This window comes from Pelophylax lessonae (genome assembly GCF_965119305.1).
Source record: "Pelophylax lessonae genome assembly, chromosome: 1".
In the NCBI taxonomy this organism is placed as follows: Eukaryota; Metazoa; Chordata; class Amphibia; order Anura; family Ranidae; genus Pelophylax; species Pelophylax lessonae.
The window spans coordinates 427,308,332-427,323,965 of NC_138768.1; the positions used below are offsets into that span (position 1 = coordinate 427,308,332).

The 15,634-nt window shown below is 42.1% G+C and overlaps 1 protein-coding gene across 1 annotated transcript in view; it reads left to right on the forward strand.

The window, feature by feature from the left end:
- Positions 1-15,634, forward strand: part of MUSK (muscle associated receptor tyrosine kinase) — a 245,538-nt gene that overhangs the window by 65,931 nt on the left and 163,973 nt on the right. The window contains 1 exon segment of the mRNA XM_082255087.1: positions 10,021-10,172. Within this exon segment, the coding sequence (XP_082111213.1) occupies positions 10,021-10,172 (152 nt within the window).

The window sequence follows — 15,634 nt, forward strand, 5'->3', positions numbered from 1 at the left end:
TTAACTGGCCAAAAAACGAACGAACTGTCCAAATAAAATATTTTCAAACGATTTTTTGTCTAGTATATGGGCACCATTATTCTCCACCTGCTGGCTGCATATGAAAACAAAAAATATTAAATTGCATCGAAAAGGTAACATGTGTCTATTTACCTATCTACTGGGAAACACCACAAAAATCCTAGATCTAACCCAATTTTGGCAATAAAAACTGATCTGGTGCTATTAAACCTATCAGTACAATATAATTGTTTTGTATCAAACACATCTCTTGTGGTTTCATCAAACTATGGAAAAACAGTTTAGGTGAGAAGACACCTTGCTATCTCACACCATTATTTTTACTCTTCTAGAAGTCCAGGGTAACACTGTATTTTTAATGTAATCTATATGTAGATCAGACCAGTTCACAAGTACATCTGAAATCCTGCTAGATATACTGTAAGTCCATCCTTTGAGGTTTTGTGGTTGTAATAGATTGCATGCTAAAAAGATTTCAGTCAGCATTTTGAAGAAATAATGTAAATAAAAAGGTAAAACTTCAATTAAAAAGGAGCTGTAAGGCTCAGTTCACCCAAAACCATGATTGTAGTTTTGGGTGGATACTGATGGGTTAAACCACCCAACATGGTCTTTTATTGTATTTATTTGACTTCTGTTGGGAGGGATTCCTCGTGGTTGCAGGAAAGAAAATCTCTCTGTCTTCGGCCGGCCTTAGATTCCGATCTGTGTGATCTGTGGTACATACATTAGAATGATCAGCAAGTTGTAGAAATTTTTGAATATAAGAAATATATGACCTACCTAGCATATGTACCATTCTGGGGAGACTTTTTTTTTTTTAATTTGTATCATCCCTGCTTTATGCGGCAAAATCATTTTCAGTAATATTCTTGAAATAAAAAAACATGAGATGTTCCCTTACGTTAGTAGCAAACCTAAAAGTGACCCCTTGGTTAGTGGAAACTGTGTTTTTTAATTGGTGGCCAGTGCAAGTGGGAGATGATTCATCATTGTTCACAGCTTAAGAAACCATTAGAAACCTAAGGAGAAAACCCTTATACCAATTATTGACATAATCAGTATGATGATTGTGTTGCACTGTAGTTTGTTGCAGTTAATCTTAGTGTAAATAAAAGTAAAACATTCTTGAAGTCACACATGTGAGTAGTAGATCACTTAAGTTCAAGTCCCAGCTGAACCTACAGGCTTGATGTGCATTGAATGGCTGTATATAGTCCCACAGTATTTGTATGCATTCAAGGGTAACACAGTCATGGCAGCTATGTTAGGCAATGAGTAGGGGTTGTTACCCTGTAAAAGGAATTCCTATGAGCAGAATACTGATTGATAGGAACAAGAGCTAGCATTTAAGTGATATTTAAAGGGAAAATAACAACATTGTCAGAGACGTAACTAGAACCTTCAGGGCCCTGGTGCAAGAAACCATGAAGGGCTCCCTTGACCCCCTCTTCCATCTGAGCTCCGGGCTTCCAGTTCTGGGAGGGCAGCCATGGACATCCCCCAAGAATCCTGCCTCCCACGTGCCTCCTGAGGGTTTGCATCCAGCATGCCCTTCGACTGCTGTGTTCTTCAGACAATCACAGTGGCCCTTTTCCATGTGATTAGCTGATCACATGTAAACAGACTTCTCAGTTATCGGCACTCCTTTCTTCCCACGTTGTGTCTGTGTGAGGAAAGGAAAGCTGTTAACCAGCAAGACTGTCAGTACATTTTTTACACTGATAATCAGGGCTCTGATCATCATTGTCCTGATTATCAGTGCAGCCCCATTAGTGCTGCCAATCAGTGCTACCAATCATGAATGCCTCCTATCAGTGGTCATTAGTGCCACCTATCAGTGCTGCCTATCAGTGCCAAAAATCAGTGCTCATCAATAAATATTTTGAATAAAGTGGACTAATTACTCAAATAAATACAGTGCATGAATGAATAGAACTGTGCAAAAAAAAAAATATGCACAAATATTATTATCATTATTTGCACACATTTTTTATTTTTGCACAGTTCTATTCATTCATGCGCTGTATTTATTTGAGTAATTAGTCCACTTTGAATCGTATGTGGTGACAATACTTGTATTGGCAGCTTCATTCTTTACCACCATCGCGTGGTCATGGATTTCACACCAGTTTACTTACTCTCATCTTTTATACATTACATACTACATTTTAACCACACTCTCATTTTATTTGTGGATCTTCTTTAAATACTCTATTGGTAGCGCATTAGGCCCCCTCCTTTTTTATTTACAGTGCTCATCAATACCACCTTTAGTGCCGCCTAACAGTGCTCTTCAATGCTCATCAATGCTACCTATCAGTGCTCATCAATGTTGCCTATCAGTGCTCATCAATAATGCCGATCAGTGCCCATCAATGCTGCCTATCAGTGCCACCTATTAGTGCTTATATATGCTGTCCATCAGTGCTGCCCATCAGTGCCACTTATCAGTGCTCATCAATGCCGCCTATTAGTGCCACTTAGTGCTCATCAGTGCCACTTATCAGTGCCCATCAATGCTGCCTATCAGTGCCACTTATCAGTGCTCATCAATGCTGCCTATCAGTGCCCATCAGCAGTACTCTGAGCTGAGAGTGTATCTCCTATACAGCTCAGACTCATAGCCTGCATTGACAGTCCCTCCTACCTTGCACAGATAAAAGACAGCAGATCTGCTCCTTCTCCCCCTGCCCCTCTCCTGTGTGCACAGTGGGAAAGGTAAAGCTCAGCAGCTGAATGTGATCATGCACACAGGAGAGGGGCAGGAGGAGGAGATCGGCTGTCCTATCTGTGTGAAATAGGAGGGAGTGTCAGTACAGGCTCTGAGCCACTGACAGAACAGACAGGGGCAGGCCCCCTCCTCTCGCAGTGACCGCCACCCTCCCCTTGAAGTGACAGAACGGGCGGACGGGGCTGGGCCCCCTCCTCTCGCAGGGAGAGAACGGTGCCCCCCCCCCACAGTGGTGGTACTCCAGGGCACAGTCGCAAGTGCAACTGCTGCGACCCTGGTAGTTCTGCCACTGAACATTGTTCTTTTAATATTAAACTGGGAACGGGCAAACATATATTTTTTTTAAGGTTTTCCAGGGAAAACCTAAAATAAATGATATGTTTGCCCATTCCCAGGTTAAAGCGATTGTAAAGTCTCATTTTTTTTTCTTTAAAAAAAACAAACATGTCATACTTACTTGCTCTGTGCAGTTGGTTTTGCACAGAGCAGCCCCGACCCTCCTCTTCTCGGGTCCCTCTTTGGTGCTCCTGGCACCTAACTCCTGATGTGGGCAGCTTGCTATGGGGCACTTGAGCTGTGCCACAGCTTTCTGTGTCCATTCAGAGACAAAGCCGTTGTTCGGCCCCGCCCCGCCCCCTCACTCTCCTGATTAGCTAACTGACTTTGATTGACAGCAGTGGGAGCCAATGGCATCGCTGCTGTGTCTCAGCCATTTAGGAGGGAGAGTCCCAGGTGTCCAAAGCAATCATGCACATCGCTGGATAGAGATGGGGCTCAGGTAAGTATTGGGGGGGGGGGCAAGGGGGCCTGCTGCACACAGAAGGTTATTTTATCATGGAATTCTGCCCTTACAACCACTTTAATGTTTAAACGAGGGGGGTATGACTTGATGCCATTATGATGCTACTATGATGCTATTGGCCTTGTAAGGATGTGCTATATTTCCCTTTTTGGAGTTAGCCAACTGCCACTCTGCCTTGCCAGAAGTTAACTGGTAAGTTAGTCCTTCTCAGCAACTGCTGGTTAGAATGAGCTGGTTGGATGCAAATTGATTTGTTTATCCATATTAGCAAATGCACAAATCTCTTGTACAACTCACAGGGGGAGAATTACTATAACTGGAGCACTCCAAATATGGTGCAGCTGTTCATGGTAGCCAATCAGCTTCTAACCTCAGCTTGTTCAATCAAGCTTTGACAATAAAACCTGAAAGCTGATTGGTTTCTATGCAGAGCTGCACCAGATTTTTCACTCTCCAATTTTAGTAAATCAATCCCACAATGTTTTCTTGTATAGGCCACGAATGTCAAACAAGGTAACTGTTTCGGATCTAGTCCAATAAATTACAACAGCTAATGCCTGCCATTCTATTTATAAGTTTCCCAACAATAGATATTACTCCCATGGATTACACTAAGCAGCCGCTGAACAATGTTAGCAGGGGATGAATATTTGGCAAAAGCTAGCTCAAAGCTTGCACTCTGCTGTGTAATGCTGCAGCAATTAACACAGATCTATAATGAATCACACATTGGTTGGTTCTGGGAATCTGGAGCCCTTAACATTTTCTTATTTCAAAGAAATTTGCTCTAAAATTTCTGGCATTTCTGGTATTACAGTGTAATTCCAAGAATGGGCCTCATGTCACAGTTATGAGAATGCAAATGTATGTTATAAAGAAAGGGTTACCACATAAAAAAAAAAAAAAATAGAAGAAAGGATGATGAAGTGAGTAAATTACAAGACTTTCTAAACAGAATTACAAATTCTTTGGCAAATAATGGGTTTATGTGTAAGCCTGGATTCTTACAGCTAATGCTTATCTCCTTAGGGATATGCTAGTTACCTGCAGGGCTGTATTTTTGACTAGGCCGCCAAGGCCCAGGCCTAGGGCGGCACTTTGCAGGGGGGGCGTCAAAAAAGCCGTGCCCCCCTCCACCTTAGACTCTATTGGCCACTGATTGCTAGAGCTGCCTCTCTTACCCCTTTCTCTCTCTCTCTCTCTCTCTCTCTCTCTCACCTCCCCCCTCTCTCTCTCTCTCTTTCACCCCCCTCTCTCTCTCTTTCACCCCACCTCTCTCTCTCTTTCTCTTTCTCTCTTGCCCCCTCTCTCTTGCCCACTCTCTCTCTCTCTCTCTCTCTCTCTCTCTCTCTCTCTCTCTCTCCCCCCCTTTCTCTCTCTGCTATCTCTCATCCCCCCTCTCTCTCTCATGTCCTATCCCTCTCTCTCTCTCTCTCTCTCTCTCTCTCTCTCTCTCTCACCCCTCTCTCTCTCTCCCCCTCTCTCTCCTCCCTCTCTCTCCCCCCTCTCTCTCCCTCACATCCCCCTCTTTTTCTCTCTCTCATCCTCCCCCTCTCTCTCTCTCTCTCCCTCACCCCGCCCTCTTTCTCTCTCTCTCTCTCTCTCTCACCCCCTCTCTCTCTCATCCTCCCTTTTTTCTCTCTCTCTCGCCCCCTCTCTCATTCCCCTCGCTCTCTCTCTGTATCTAATCCCCTCTCTCATCCCCCTCTCTCTCACCCCCTCTCTCATCCGCCCTCTTCCTCTCTGACCCCTCTCTCTCTCTCTCCCTCCTTCACCCACCCCCTCTCTCTCATCCCTCCCCTCTCTCCCTCACTCACCCACCCCCCTCTCTCTCTCCCACCCTTTCTCACCCCCCCCCCCCCCCGTGAGATCTCAGGGGTTCATGCTGGGACTTGTAATCCTTCAATTTTTGGAGGGAGTCACATCCATTAAAAAGGAAGGAGTGGGGCAAATTTACATAGGAGTATAAAAAAAAAAAAAATTGGCCCTACTATGTATGTATGAATGTGAGTTAGGGACCTTAGATTGTAAGCTCCTTGAGGGCAGGGACTGATGTGAATGAGCAATGTATATGTAAAGCGCTGCGTAAATTGACAGCGCTATATAAGAACCTGAAATAAATAAATAAAAATAAATAAATAGGAGGGGGAGGGGGGCGCCAAATTTTAGTCTTGCCTAGGGCAGCACAAAACCAAAATACACCATTGGTTACCTGGCTTTCATGCTAATTTAATACCTTCAGTACTGCCTGCAAAACACTGCAAGTGATGACAGAGTTCCTGATCTGCATGCTTGTTCCAGTTTAGTAACATATTGCGTTACCATGACAACTGGACAACCAGTTTTAACAGAAACTGAGGTCAGAAATGGCAACTTCCATATTTCTCACATCCCAGTATCAGATACAACTTCACAGGGCTTTTCCATGCGTACAAGTTCATGTAGAATAACTTTCTGCCAGGAGCTTTTCGTCATGTTAATATTTCATGGAGTCCACTTTGAAATCCTTGAGTAGTAGTAGTATTCATTAGGGGAACCTAGATAAAAGTATAATAACAGTGTACATTTCACTCCACCACCATGGTGCGTTTCACAAGCTTTCCCTGGAATGGAAAAAAGAAATGAAATAAGGTCATCAAACACATTTTTGGCAGTTGTCAGCACGTAGATGTGTTTCCAATGAGTTTATCTAAATTGTGCTTGCACAGAACAGCTGAGCATAACATTTTCCGTTTGCTCACCTTCTACTTGTCTAAACAGTTGAGTAGAAGTGTTCATATCACCAGGAGCTGAGGGATGTGTGTAAATGTAAAGATGTCCCCTCATGTTATACTGTTTCCAATCATGATATATGCTCAGATCAAGCATATGTGTGTCAGTGAAACTTCCGATAACGCAGCTAACCAAACAGATGAAATAAGTGCTCAGTCTACTTAAGCCTTAGTATGCTTACAAAATATAATAGCTGAACAGAACACTTACATCCTCGTTCTTACATCAGCTCCAGTGATTTCTTAGTTCTTCTCGAATTAAGGATATGCCTTTCATGGTGAAAGTGCCTATAATTACCCTCACCCAAACACACACACATGCACTCACACATAGAATATTTTGACTACATCCCATATTTTTCCCTATGTGCTGTTTTCACTGTTAGATCGCCACTGCATAGATGCATAAATCCCCCAACAACTGAAATTAATATCGAACTTCAGGCAAACATTTTTTTCTATAGAAAACACAAAAATAGATTGTGAGCGCCTGGAAATAAAGCTACTATCATGCAAGGTGATCATACAAAGCCTTGCACATAAATACATTAAACACAGGTGCAGTGCTTATATAAAAAAAAAACACATAAACATGTGACAACAAAATAAAAATAAAAAATCCAAATAATAATGTAATAGTAGGAAAAAAATTGTAGTTTAAATATATCCACCATGTTCAAATATAACAATGTGTGCTTGAACCCACCAGAGTTAAGTATTGCAAACACATATAAAGTATGATATTCTAGGGCAGTGATGGCAAACCTTGGCACCCCAGATGTTTTGGAACTACATTTCTCATGATGCTCAACTACACTGCAGAGTGCATGAGCATCATGGGAAATGTAGTTCTAAAACATCTGGGGTGCCAAGGTTTGCCATCACTGTTCTAGGGAAAATTATATGTTCCACCATGTGCCACGAAAAGTTCCAGTGATGGTAATCCTCCACCAGTTATGCACTCACCAGAAATACGTAGTATTAGTATAAATAGTATAAACCCCTCTATTAGATCCCCATTGCAAGCAATCTACCAGGCTTCAACTTGTTTGTGGCACAAACTTACTCTTAAGGCCTTGTTCACACCATGGTGCAGAGACAACAGTTTTTCTGCATGCATTCTGCAAGGGCACAAAAAAAAACAATTGTTCTCTATGTTCCCTGTTTACACCACAATGTGTGGATTTTTTCTGCACAAGAATCTGCAATGTGTATGATGGGTGTGGTGTGGTGTGAACAGGGCACATAACTGACGCGCATGAAAAATGATGTCAACGTGCATAAAAACGAATGTGCATGTGCATGAAAATGGAGGTAAATGATGTGAAACTGATGTCTCTGCAAGTGAAATCTGCATGTTTTTTCCTTAAGTTTCCATCAGTTTTCATGCACATATGGTGTGAACAAGCCCTAAAACTTTAAAAGCTGCATTAATAAGCTCACATTAGTGAGCTCACATTTCCTTTAGCACGGCTAACTTGTGTTTTTTTATAATTTCCCTCATTCTGATGGTCAATTGAGTGGCCTGCAATCGTTCACTAGTAAGGAGGGTACTGGTGGACATTTGGAGTTGCAGACCAAACCCTGGTGAGTGCTCAATGAGACTGAGTTCAAGCACACGTTATATTTGCACGTGTCAGGTTTTTTTTTTTTTGCCATCTTTGGGGAGATTTCCCTTCACATCCTGTCCCATCGGCACAAAAGGAATTGAGTGGAAATCCCTACAAACTGATGGAATTTCTGGTTATCTCCAGGGTTTCCAGAACTAGTGCCCTACATTGGAAGATTTCTCATCTTTTTCCATTCTGATGACCACCCAAAATTTGAAATTTTCTTTTTTTTTCACTTTAAATTGATAACAACCACCAGGACAGTTAGAACTTTTATTGAACTTTTATTTCAATCCGTTAACATTAGAATATAGAACAACAGATAGATTAAGGTCATCAGACTTCCGACACATGGATCTATTTCTATATATCAGGTTATGAAAGAACATTCTAGTTAAAGCGGTTGTATACTCCTGAAAAAAAAAAAAAAAAAAAAACCTGCAGGACAAAGGCATAATGAGCTAGTATGCATCATTATGAAATACTTACCTTAGAACGAAGCCCCGACACGGTTGTCTGGACAACGCTGAGGGAGCTGACATGCTGACGTCCTTTTCCTGTGCTGTTAGTGGCCGAAGCTGCCATGACGTCACTTTGCCATGACGTCACTTTCCGGCAAAAGCCGGCAAGGAGCTCTGAAGGTCCCCCGGATCTTCAGAGTGCATGCGCCGCTGACGTCAGCAGCTGCATGCAGGTTGAATATCTCCTAAACTGTGCAGGTTTAGGAGATATTAATTGGACCTACAGGTAAGCCTTATTATAGGCTTACCTGTAGGTAAAAGTCAGATAGCAGAGTATACTACCGCTTTAAGATAATTATGTATTGAATTGCACAATTGCTGGGTCTATACCTTCATTTTGTTCAATACTGACCTTTTTTTAAGATTGATATATATAATGTTATACCGTATTCTGTTATGAGACTATGTGTTTCTTTCTTGTACCACTTATATACCACCAATAAAAGTTTGTATACAAAAAAAAAGAAAGAGTGAATTTCCCTAAGGGAGACAAAGGCAACAATAAAAACCTGGTAGGTTTTTGAATCCATTTCCTATCCAAAACAAAGGTTTTGCTGTCAGTTATACTTTAAGCTAATGGGCAAGTATAAAAAGAAAAGGGTTTAATTAACCCCTTTTATTTATGGGGTAGTGACAGGTACAGTTAGCATAGCATAAGTATTATAGGACCAGGGATATTACTAGCGAGTTTAGGCCGGTTAGCTCATCCTTGAGCCGATTGGCTGTTCCTGTTACTAGCTGCCCCAGTATCCAGGTAGATTAGGCTTCTTACCTGCTGCATCCCGTTTTTCCCACCTGTTTTCCTCATCCAGGATTGGTCCAGAGCCTTTCTTCAGCCTCATTTAAGGGGTCTCTCACTGACTGGACTTCAGATCGCCTCAGGAAGCCGAAGCCGAGCGGTTCCCCCCCCCCCTCCCTTATTTGTCGCGGTCAGTTTATTATTTTAGGGTCACCTTTGCATGCTGCAAAGGAGGACATTTATTCTTGTGATTGAATGTTTTAAGTTTGTTTGGATAATTATTCTGAAGTTTTAATTTTGCTGGTTGCAACCTGGGTCGTGGTGACTGGGTTGTTTTATGATGTTTTGTATTGATATTTAAAAGTTATTGGTTCATTTTAATAAATAATAAACGGCCGCGGCCTCTTCAATTTCCAACCTTAAAAATATTGTGGTGTCATTTATTTATATTAGTTTAAGTTATTTAGTTATCCGAGAAATCCTGTCTACTACCCCATATTTAACTCAACTAGCTCTTTTTGGAGCTGGTTTACTAATAATGTACGCTTCGCAAAGTGAATGTTCATGAATAAGATGAAGGTGTATTCAAAATGCCCAAGCATGTGCAAGGAAGAAAAATGTATTGGATGATTGAAGTGAAAACAATTTCACTTCATTCACTTAGCTATGTAACTTTACAAAGGAAAAACAGATGAATACCATTCACTTTACAAAGGGAAAACTTCTTGTTCCTTTGGTAAATCATCCTCACTGAGCGTATAAGTGGTGTTAGTATGTTAGCTAGAAAAATAAATAGTAGTAAATCTAACATTCTGCCCACAGGTTGTTTGACACACGCTACAGCATTCGAGAAAATGGACAACTCCTGACCATTCTCAGTGTGGAGGAAGGCGACGATGGTGTATACTGCTGCGTGGCTAAAAATGGTGTGGAAGACCCTGCTGAAAGCTGTGGGGCTTTACAAGTGAAAATGAGTAAGTGTCAATGATAATAAAAATGAGTTCACTTTGTGCCAACAGTTGTTCTCTCCTTTAAGCCCAATTAAGCAAGCCTGTCAAGTTTTGTCAGATGTTTTTAAAACATCTGATATAAATTAAGCTTTGAGATATATGTGTATTTAAAAATATGGGGTCCTGATATTTACTGTGCTGGTAGTTATCAACAGTACCTTTTATGAACCTGTTTACATTTTTTTAGTATTATCTTATCAGATATAAAAAAAAAATAATGTTGCCTATATGATCCCTCTTCTAGAAGGAAAGCCTACATTTATCAAACTAAATGTAAACCTAAAATGATCGTAAAGTCTTAAAGTAGAACTATAGGCAGAACATTTTTTTTTTTGTTATTTTTGGATAGAATATGAAGAGTTATAACCTCTGTCTTTGTCCCATTGCGGAGATTTCCCTTCACTTCCTGTCCCATAGCCAAACAGGAAGTGAGAGGAAATCCCTGCAAATTAGGGGAATCCCTTGGTGACCCCTGGATCACCAGAACTAGTGTCCCCATTGGAAGGTTTGCCCCTCTATTACTTTTCTGGGGACAACCCAAAATTTGGGATTTTCTTTTACTTTCACTTTCAATGATAACGGTAAACAGGACAAATAGAGAGAATTAATCTTCTTAACAGGGGGAACAGATAAAAAAAAAACAGATAGGTGTTCTAATCCCTCTCTACTATATCCAAAACTAAAAAAGTTTTGCCTTTAGTTATAGTTTAAGTTTTTTCACCTTAATGCATTCTATGCATTAGGTGAAAAACCTTCTTTGGTGCAGCTGCCCCCAGACTCCCCCTTTTTCTTAACCAAGCCCAACCTGATCCAGCGATGTGCATAAGCCCAGTGGCTCCAGCCACTGTCTCTCTCCTCATTGAACAGATTGATAGCAGCAGGAGCCATTAACCCCTGCTGCTGTCAATCAAATCCAGTGACACAGGAGTGGGGGGCGGGGCCGAGTCCCGCTGTCTATGTCAATGGACACAGCAGTGGGCCTTGGGAGCGAGCCCGCGTGTGTGGTCTCATTGAAAGTGGCTTTCCATGGGGGCACCCGATGAAGGGGGGGGCAGAAGTGCAGACGAGGCATCCCCAGAAAAGGAGGATGGGGGCTGCTCTGTGCAAAATCCTTGCACAGAGCAGGTAAGTATAATATGTTTGTTATTTTTTTTTTTAATATTACATTTTACAACCCCTTTAAATTGCATCTACACTGAAGAACAAAAATTAATATATTGCAGCTTACCAGTTTTCAGATGTAGTGACTGCATTCATTTTCTTTTTGGTCTTTTTTCCTTTCTTTTCACTTAGTGATCCTGCCAGTGACACACTTCCTGCCTTAGGGGGACAATGCTGTAATGTCTCTATGGAGGAGAAGTGAAACCCTAGGCTGCTCTCCTGATTTTAACTACAAACACCTTATACCCCACCTCCTAATCTCCATAACATTGAGGGGAGGGTTTTGTAATCCACAGAAACATTTGCAAACAATGCTAACTGATAAAAATGTAGTAGTAGTAAAGTTAAACCTCACTTTTTGGATATTTTTATTTTATTACTGTTACGGAACAGGGCACCCCTGAGCAGGTACCTGACAGATGCTCCTAGTGCTTCCCGAGGGCTCCAAGCACTCCACCAGACACCGTAAGCACTTCAGACTCCACGAACGGCCGCAGCTTGGTTAGGGTCTTGGCATCTCCTACCCACCCTGGACCAACGACAAGACTCCAGGTTCCTGTGGGTGAACCTCTCTTTCCCCAGAGAGTGCAGCAGAACAAGCTCTTACACAAGCTCTTACAAGAGCTTAGTGATTCTCTAAGGGAGTATGGAAGACCATAGCAATCCCTGCAGCAGATTCCCCCAATAACGAGACAAAGCTCCGAGATGAGGGTAAAACAGGAACAACATCAACATTTATTGGAAGAACACAGCACACTTTTATACAGAAATTGGAACATCCTTCCCCCAACAACCGCTTTCCCATTGGTCAATTGTAAAGTACTTGCAGTTCCCAATAACGTCCTCTCCAGCCCATGCAAATGAGGACTTGAAAATGAGTCAACAGGGATTGGTCAGATAGCTTTGACCAATGCAAGGAGACAGAAGCCCCAGGGGGCAATCAATGTACACAATAGTCAGACACAGAACAATGGTTCCCTAACGAGCCCTCAATACACATTACTCTGAGTGTCAATAGACAGCCCGTCTCCTCAGAACTTCCTGTAATGCCCATATTAGGAGTTGACTTCCTGTTCCTTACAGTTTACAGGAATACGTTTTAGCTTCCAGGATAGAGGCAAGACTCCATTAGCCACATGTTTAAAGAAACACAAAAAGACACAAAAATGCATAACTCCCAGTCTACTGAACAGAACCCCCACATTCAACCCATCCCCAGATAGCCTGGATCGGAGCGCTCAACATATCCAAACAGTGCTCAGATGCCACAAACACAGTAAAATTGCCATGGGGTTTACGTTTAGCATGGGCTGATGAGAGGGTCCATAGTCACATTGCAGGAGGCGAGCAACCAGGCTTCTCCAACGCCCAGTGGCGAGATTGGTCTCGTCACAATTACTTTTTCCTTTTATTGGTCAAACTAGATGGACTTGTGTCTTTTTTCAACCAGACTAACTATGTAACTTGAGAAGGTTCAGGCTCACTATATTTCTGGGAGGATCAGCGTGTATGTTTTGTACTTTTGGAACAGATATAATTAAAAAAAAAAACTCCAAAAGCATATTTAACAGTTCAAAAGGGATCAAATAAGAGAATTTTCACACGGTCGGACAGATTGGGTTCGTTTGTAAGTTTCTTTAGGTGGACCTGACCAGATCATTCTTTGCCCTTAGGGAGTGGTGGGTGTCAACGGACACATGTTCACCAACATCTGATCTTATCCGCTAAAAACAGATGGATGGGAAATCTGTTCCCCATCCATCTGGTGGATCAGATGGCCATCGAATGTAAATAGAGTTTACCTACCCTCTGTTGTTGTTTCTGGGCAATGCTACAGCCTGTGTTCACTTTAGATGATGCTACCCTAAACTCTACCAAGAGGTCATAGTCTAACCCTATAGTATGTGCATTTAACATTTAACCTGTCACTTTGAAGCCTTTTGATATCCTTAAAGCATGGACAGCCTATATAAGAAAAAGGTTAATGGTCACCTACCCAGTGTGCAACAAGTCAAGTTATTATTTTTTTCAAGAAATACAGACACATATTCTGTAGCAATGTAGTGGTTGCATGGAGGAACCACAACAGCACAGCAGAGGGTCACACTATCCAACACACCCAGAAAGTGTTGAATAGCAACTGTTCCTTTCCTTGAAGAAAGGAAGTTTTGACTCACTACCCACCAGACAGGTAAGTAAAAATCTTCTTTTCAGACTGTGGCACGACTGTGTTAAAATAGCACTTCAGTTAAAACAAATGTCAAATGTACATAAGATAAGGCTATGACCAGTTGACTAGGAGCTTCATGTAACAACAACTGTTATGTAACAGTATCAGCCAAATGATCAGACCGGTGGTGATGTGCAATTTCTACTTTACTTAACAATGAAAATCAATTTAGATTACACAGGAGATCATGTGAACAGGGGTTTGCAGTACAAACCGGCAATGTGAGGAGTAGGGAAATAGGCATAAAACATATGAAAACAATTCTACTTCAGTTCTACTAATGGCCACTGGATTGCAGCAGAGTGCTCTGAGTTCAGTTTGATAGGATAGGGAGCTGAAGAATCTCATGTGTCCACGATATTTATCGTTCATTCAGCAGACTGTGAGCTTAGGAGATTCCCTGCTGGCACAGACTTCACACTGGCACTGCTGATGCTGACTTCTGTCAGGGGGCTCTGGGGGCTGTAGATAGGACCACCTCACTGCTTGGACAGCTTCTCCACATGGACTGTAACAGAGTCCTCTCCAGTGACTGGGGCTTGGATAGATGCTGAGTGCTCTTATTCTCACTGCTGGTGGCCCGCACACCAGACTTATCGGGTAAGGACCCAGCACCTGGGGACAGCTCACTTGCCCAGTCACTGCTGTCCCATCAGGCAGGATCTCTCTGAGCACAGAAAGCTGGGAGGAGCTGGCATTTATACTCCCCGGGCGTATCCAGGAGCTCAGGGGATGCTGGGAGCAAAGAGGATTGTGGGGAGTTGAGTTAAAGGGACTTGCACCCCTACTCTGGATAAAGGGACACACAACTACACAACTAGAACACAAACAAGCTGATTTACAAAAGGAGTTGAGGATATTCACATAATAATCTGTAAAAGTATTTCTTTGAATTATCCAGTCATGTGCAGATGAAAAAAGAAGACAGTGATTTGGTGATTTAAATGATTGGTTATTAGGAATAATATTCACATATAATATTGAATAAATATTCTGAACTACTTTAGGAAATCAGCCTCACTCTGTAGCATAATCCAAAGACAAGATTTAAAAAGCTGCAGCCCCTTCTGTAAAAAATGAACCCACTCTTCCATATTCTTGGAACATGGTGGTGGTGGTGGGGGGGAGACAACCATCCAGTTTACCTCTCAGTGATTTCCAGTGATCCTAAAGTGGTAGTAAACCCCAGCATCCCCTACAAGGCAATGACATATTGTGCTACTATTTATTGCATTTATTGCATACTAGCACATTATTAAATACTAAATACTTACTTAGAACAAAGTCCTCCAACTGTGTGCTGTCAGCACCGAACTGGGCTTCCTTCTGTCCCCGATCTTCCTTTAAGGTTTGTGGACTCTGGCTGTATGAGTGGCTGGGGCCGCAATGACGTCACATAAACATTTACCTTTCTTTCTGTGAATATACTGTAAATAGACGCAGATGTAGACGGATGTAAACACATGTATGTTCATTTATACCAGCCTGCTCATAGACATATTTTGTGGTTCATTCTGAATCTGTCTGAAAAACTGACAGATGAATCCTGACCGAATGCCCCATGAAAGGGCCTTAAAATTCCTAAAAACCTTATAGCAGAACTAATTTTGGGTATTGGGGATGATCGAACAGTTCAGGTCGACCATCGGTTCGAACCGAACATTGGGTGTTCGAAATTCGGCCGAATTCTGAACTTTTTGCGGTAAAAGTTTGAAATTCGGTCACCAGAACCGCCCAAAATGCAATGGGACAGGAAGTGGGCTTTAAAAGCCCAGAAATGTCACTAAAAGTCAATGAGGGGGCAGGAGTCTGCTAGGAACATGATTGGAGTGATTGCGGGGACCAGAGGCCAATCAGGAGTGAATACGCCCCCCAGTATATAACATAGCCCCGCCTAACCTCTAGCACTGTAATACAGAGGCTTTGGAAGAGAGTGGAAGCATTTGTGTTTCTCCTGCTGTGTTAAACAATGTTGCTGCATAGCCAATTGCTTGTAAAGCGCCATATCAGCAGAAGAGCAGTCAGCTTACAGACA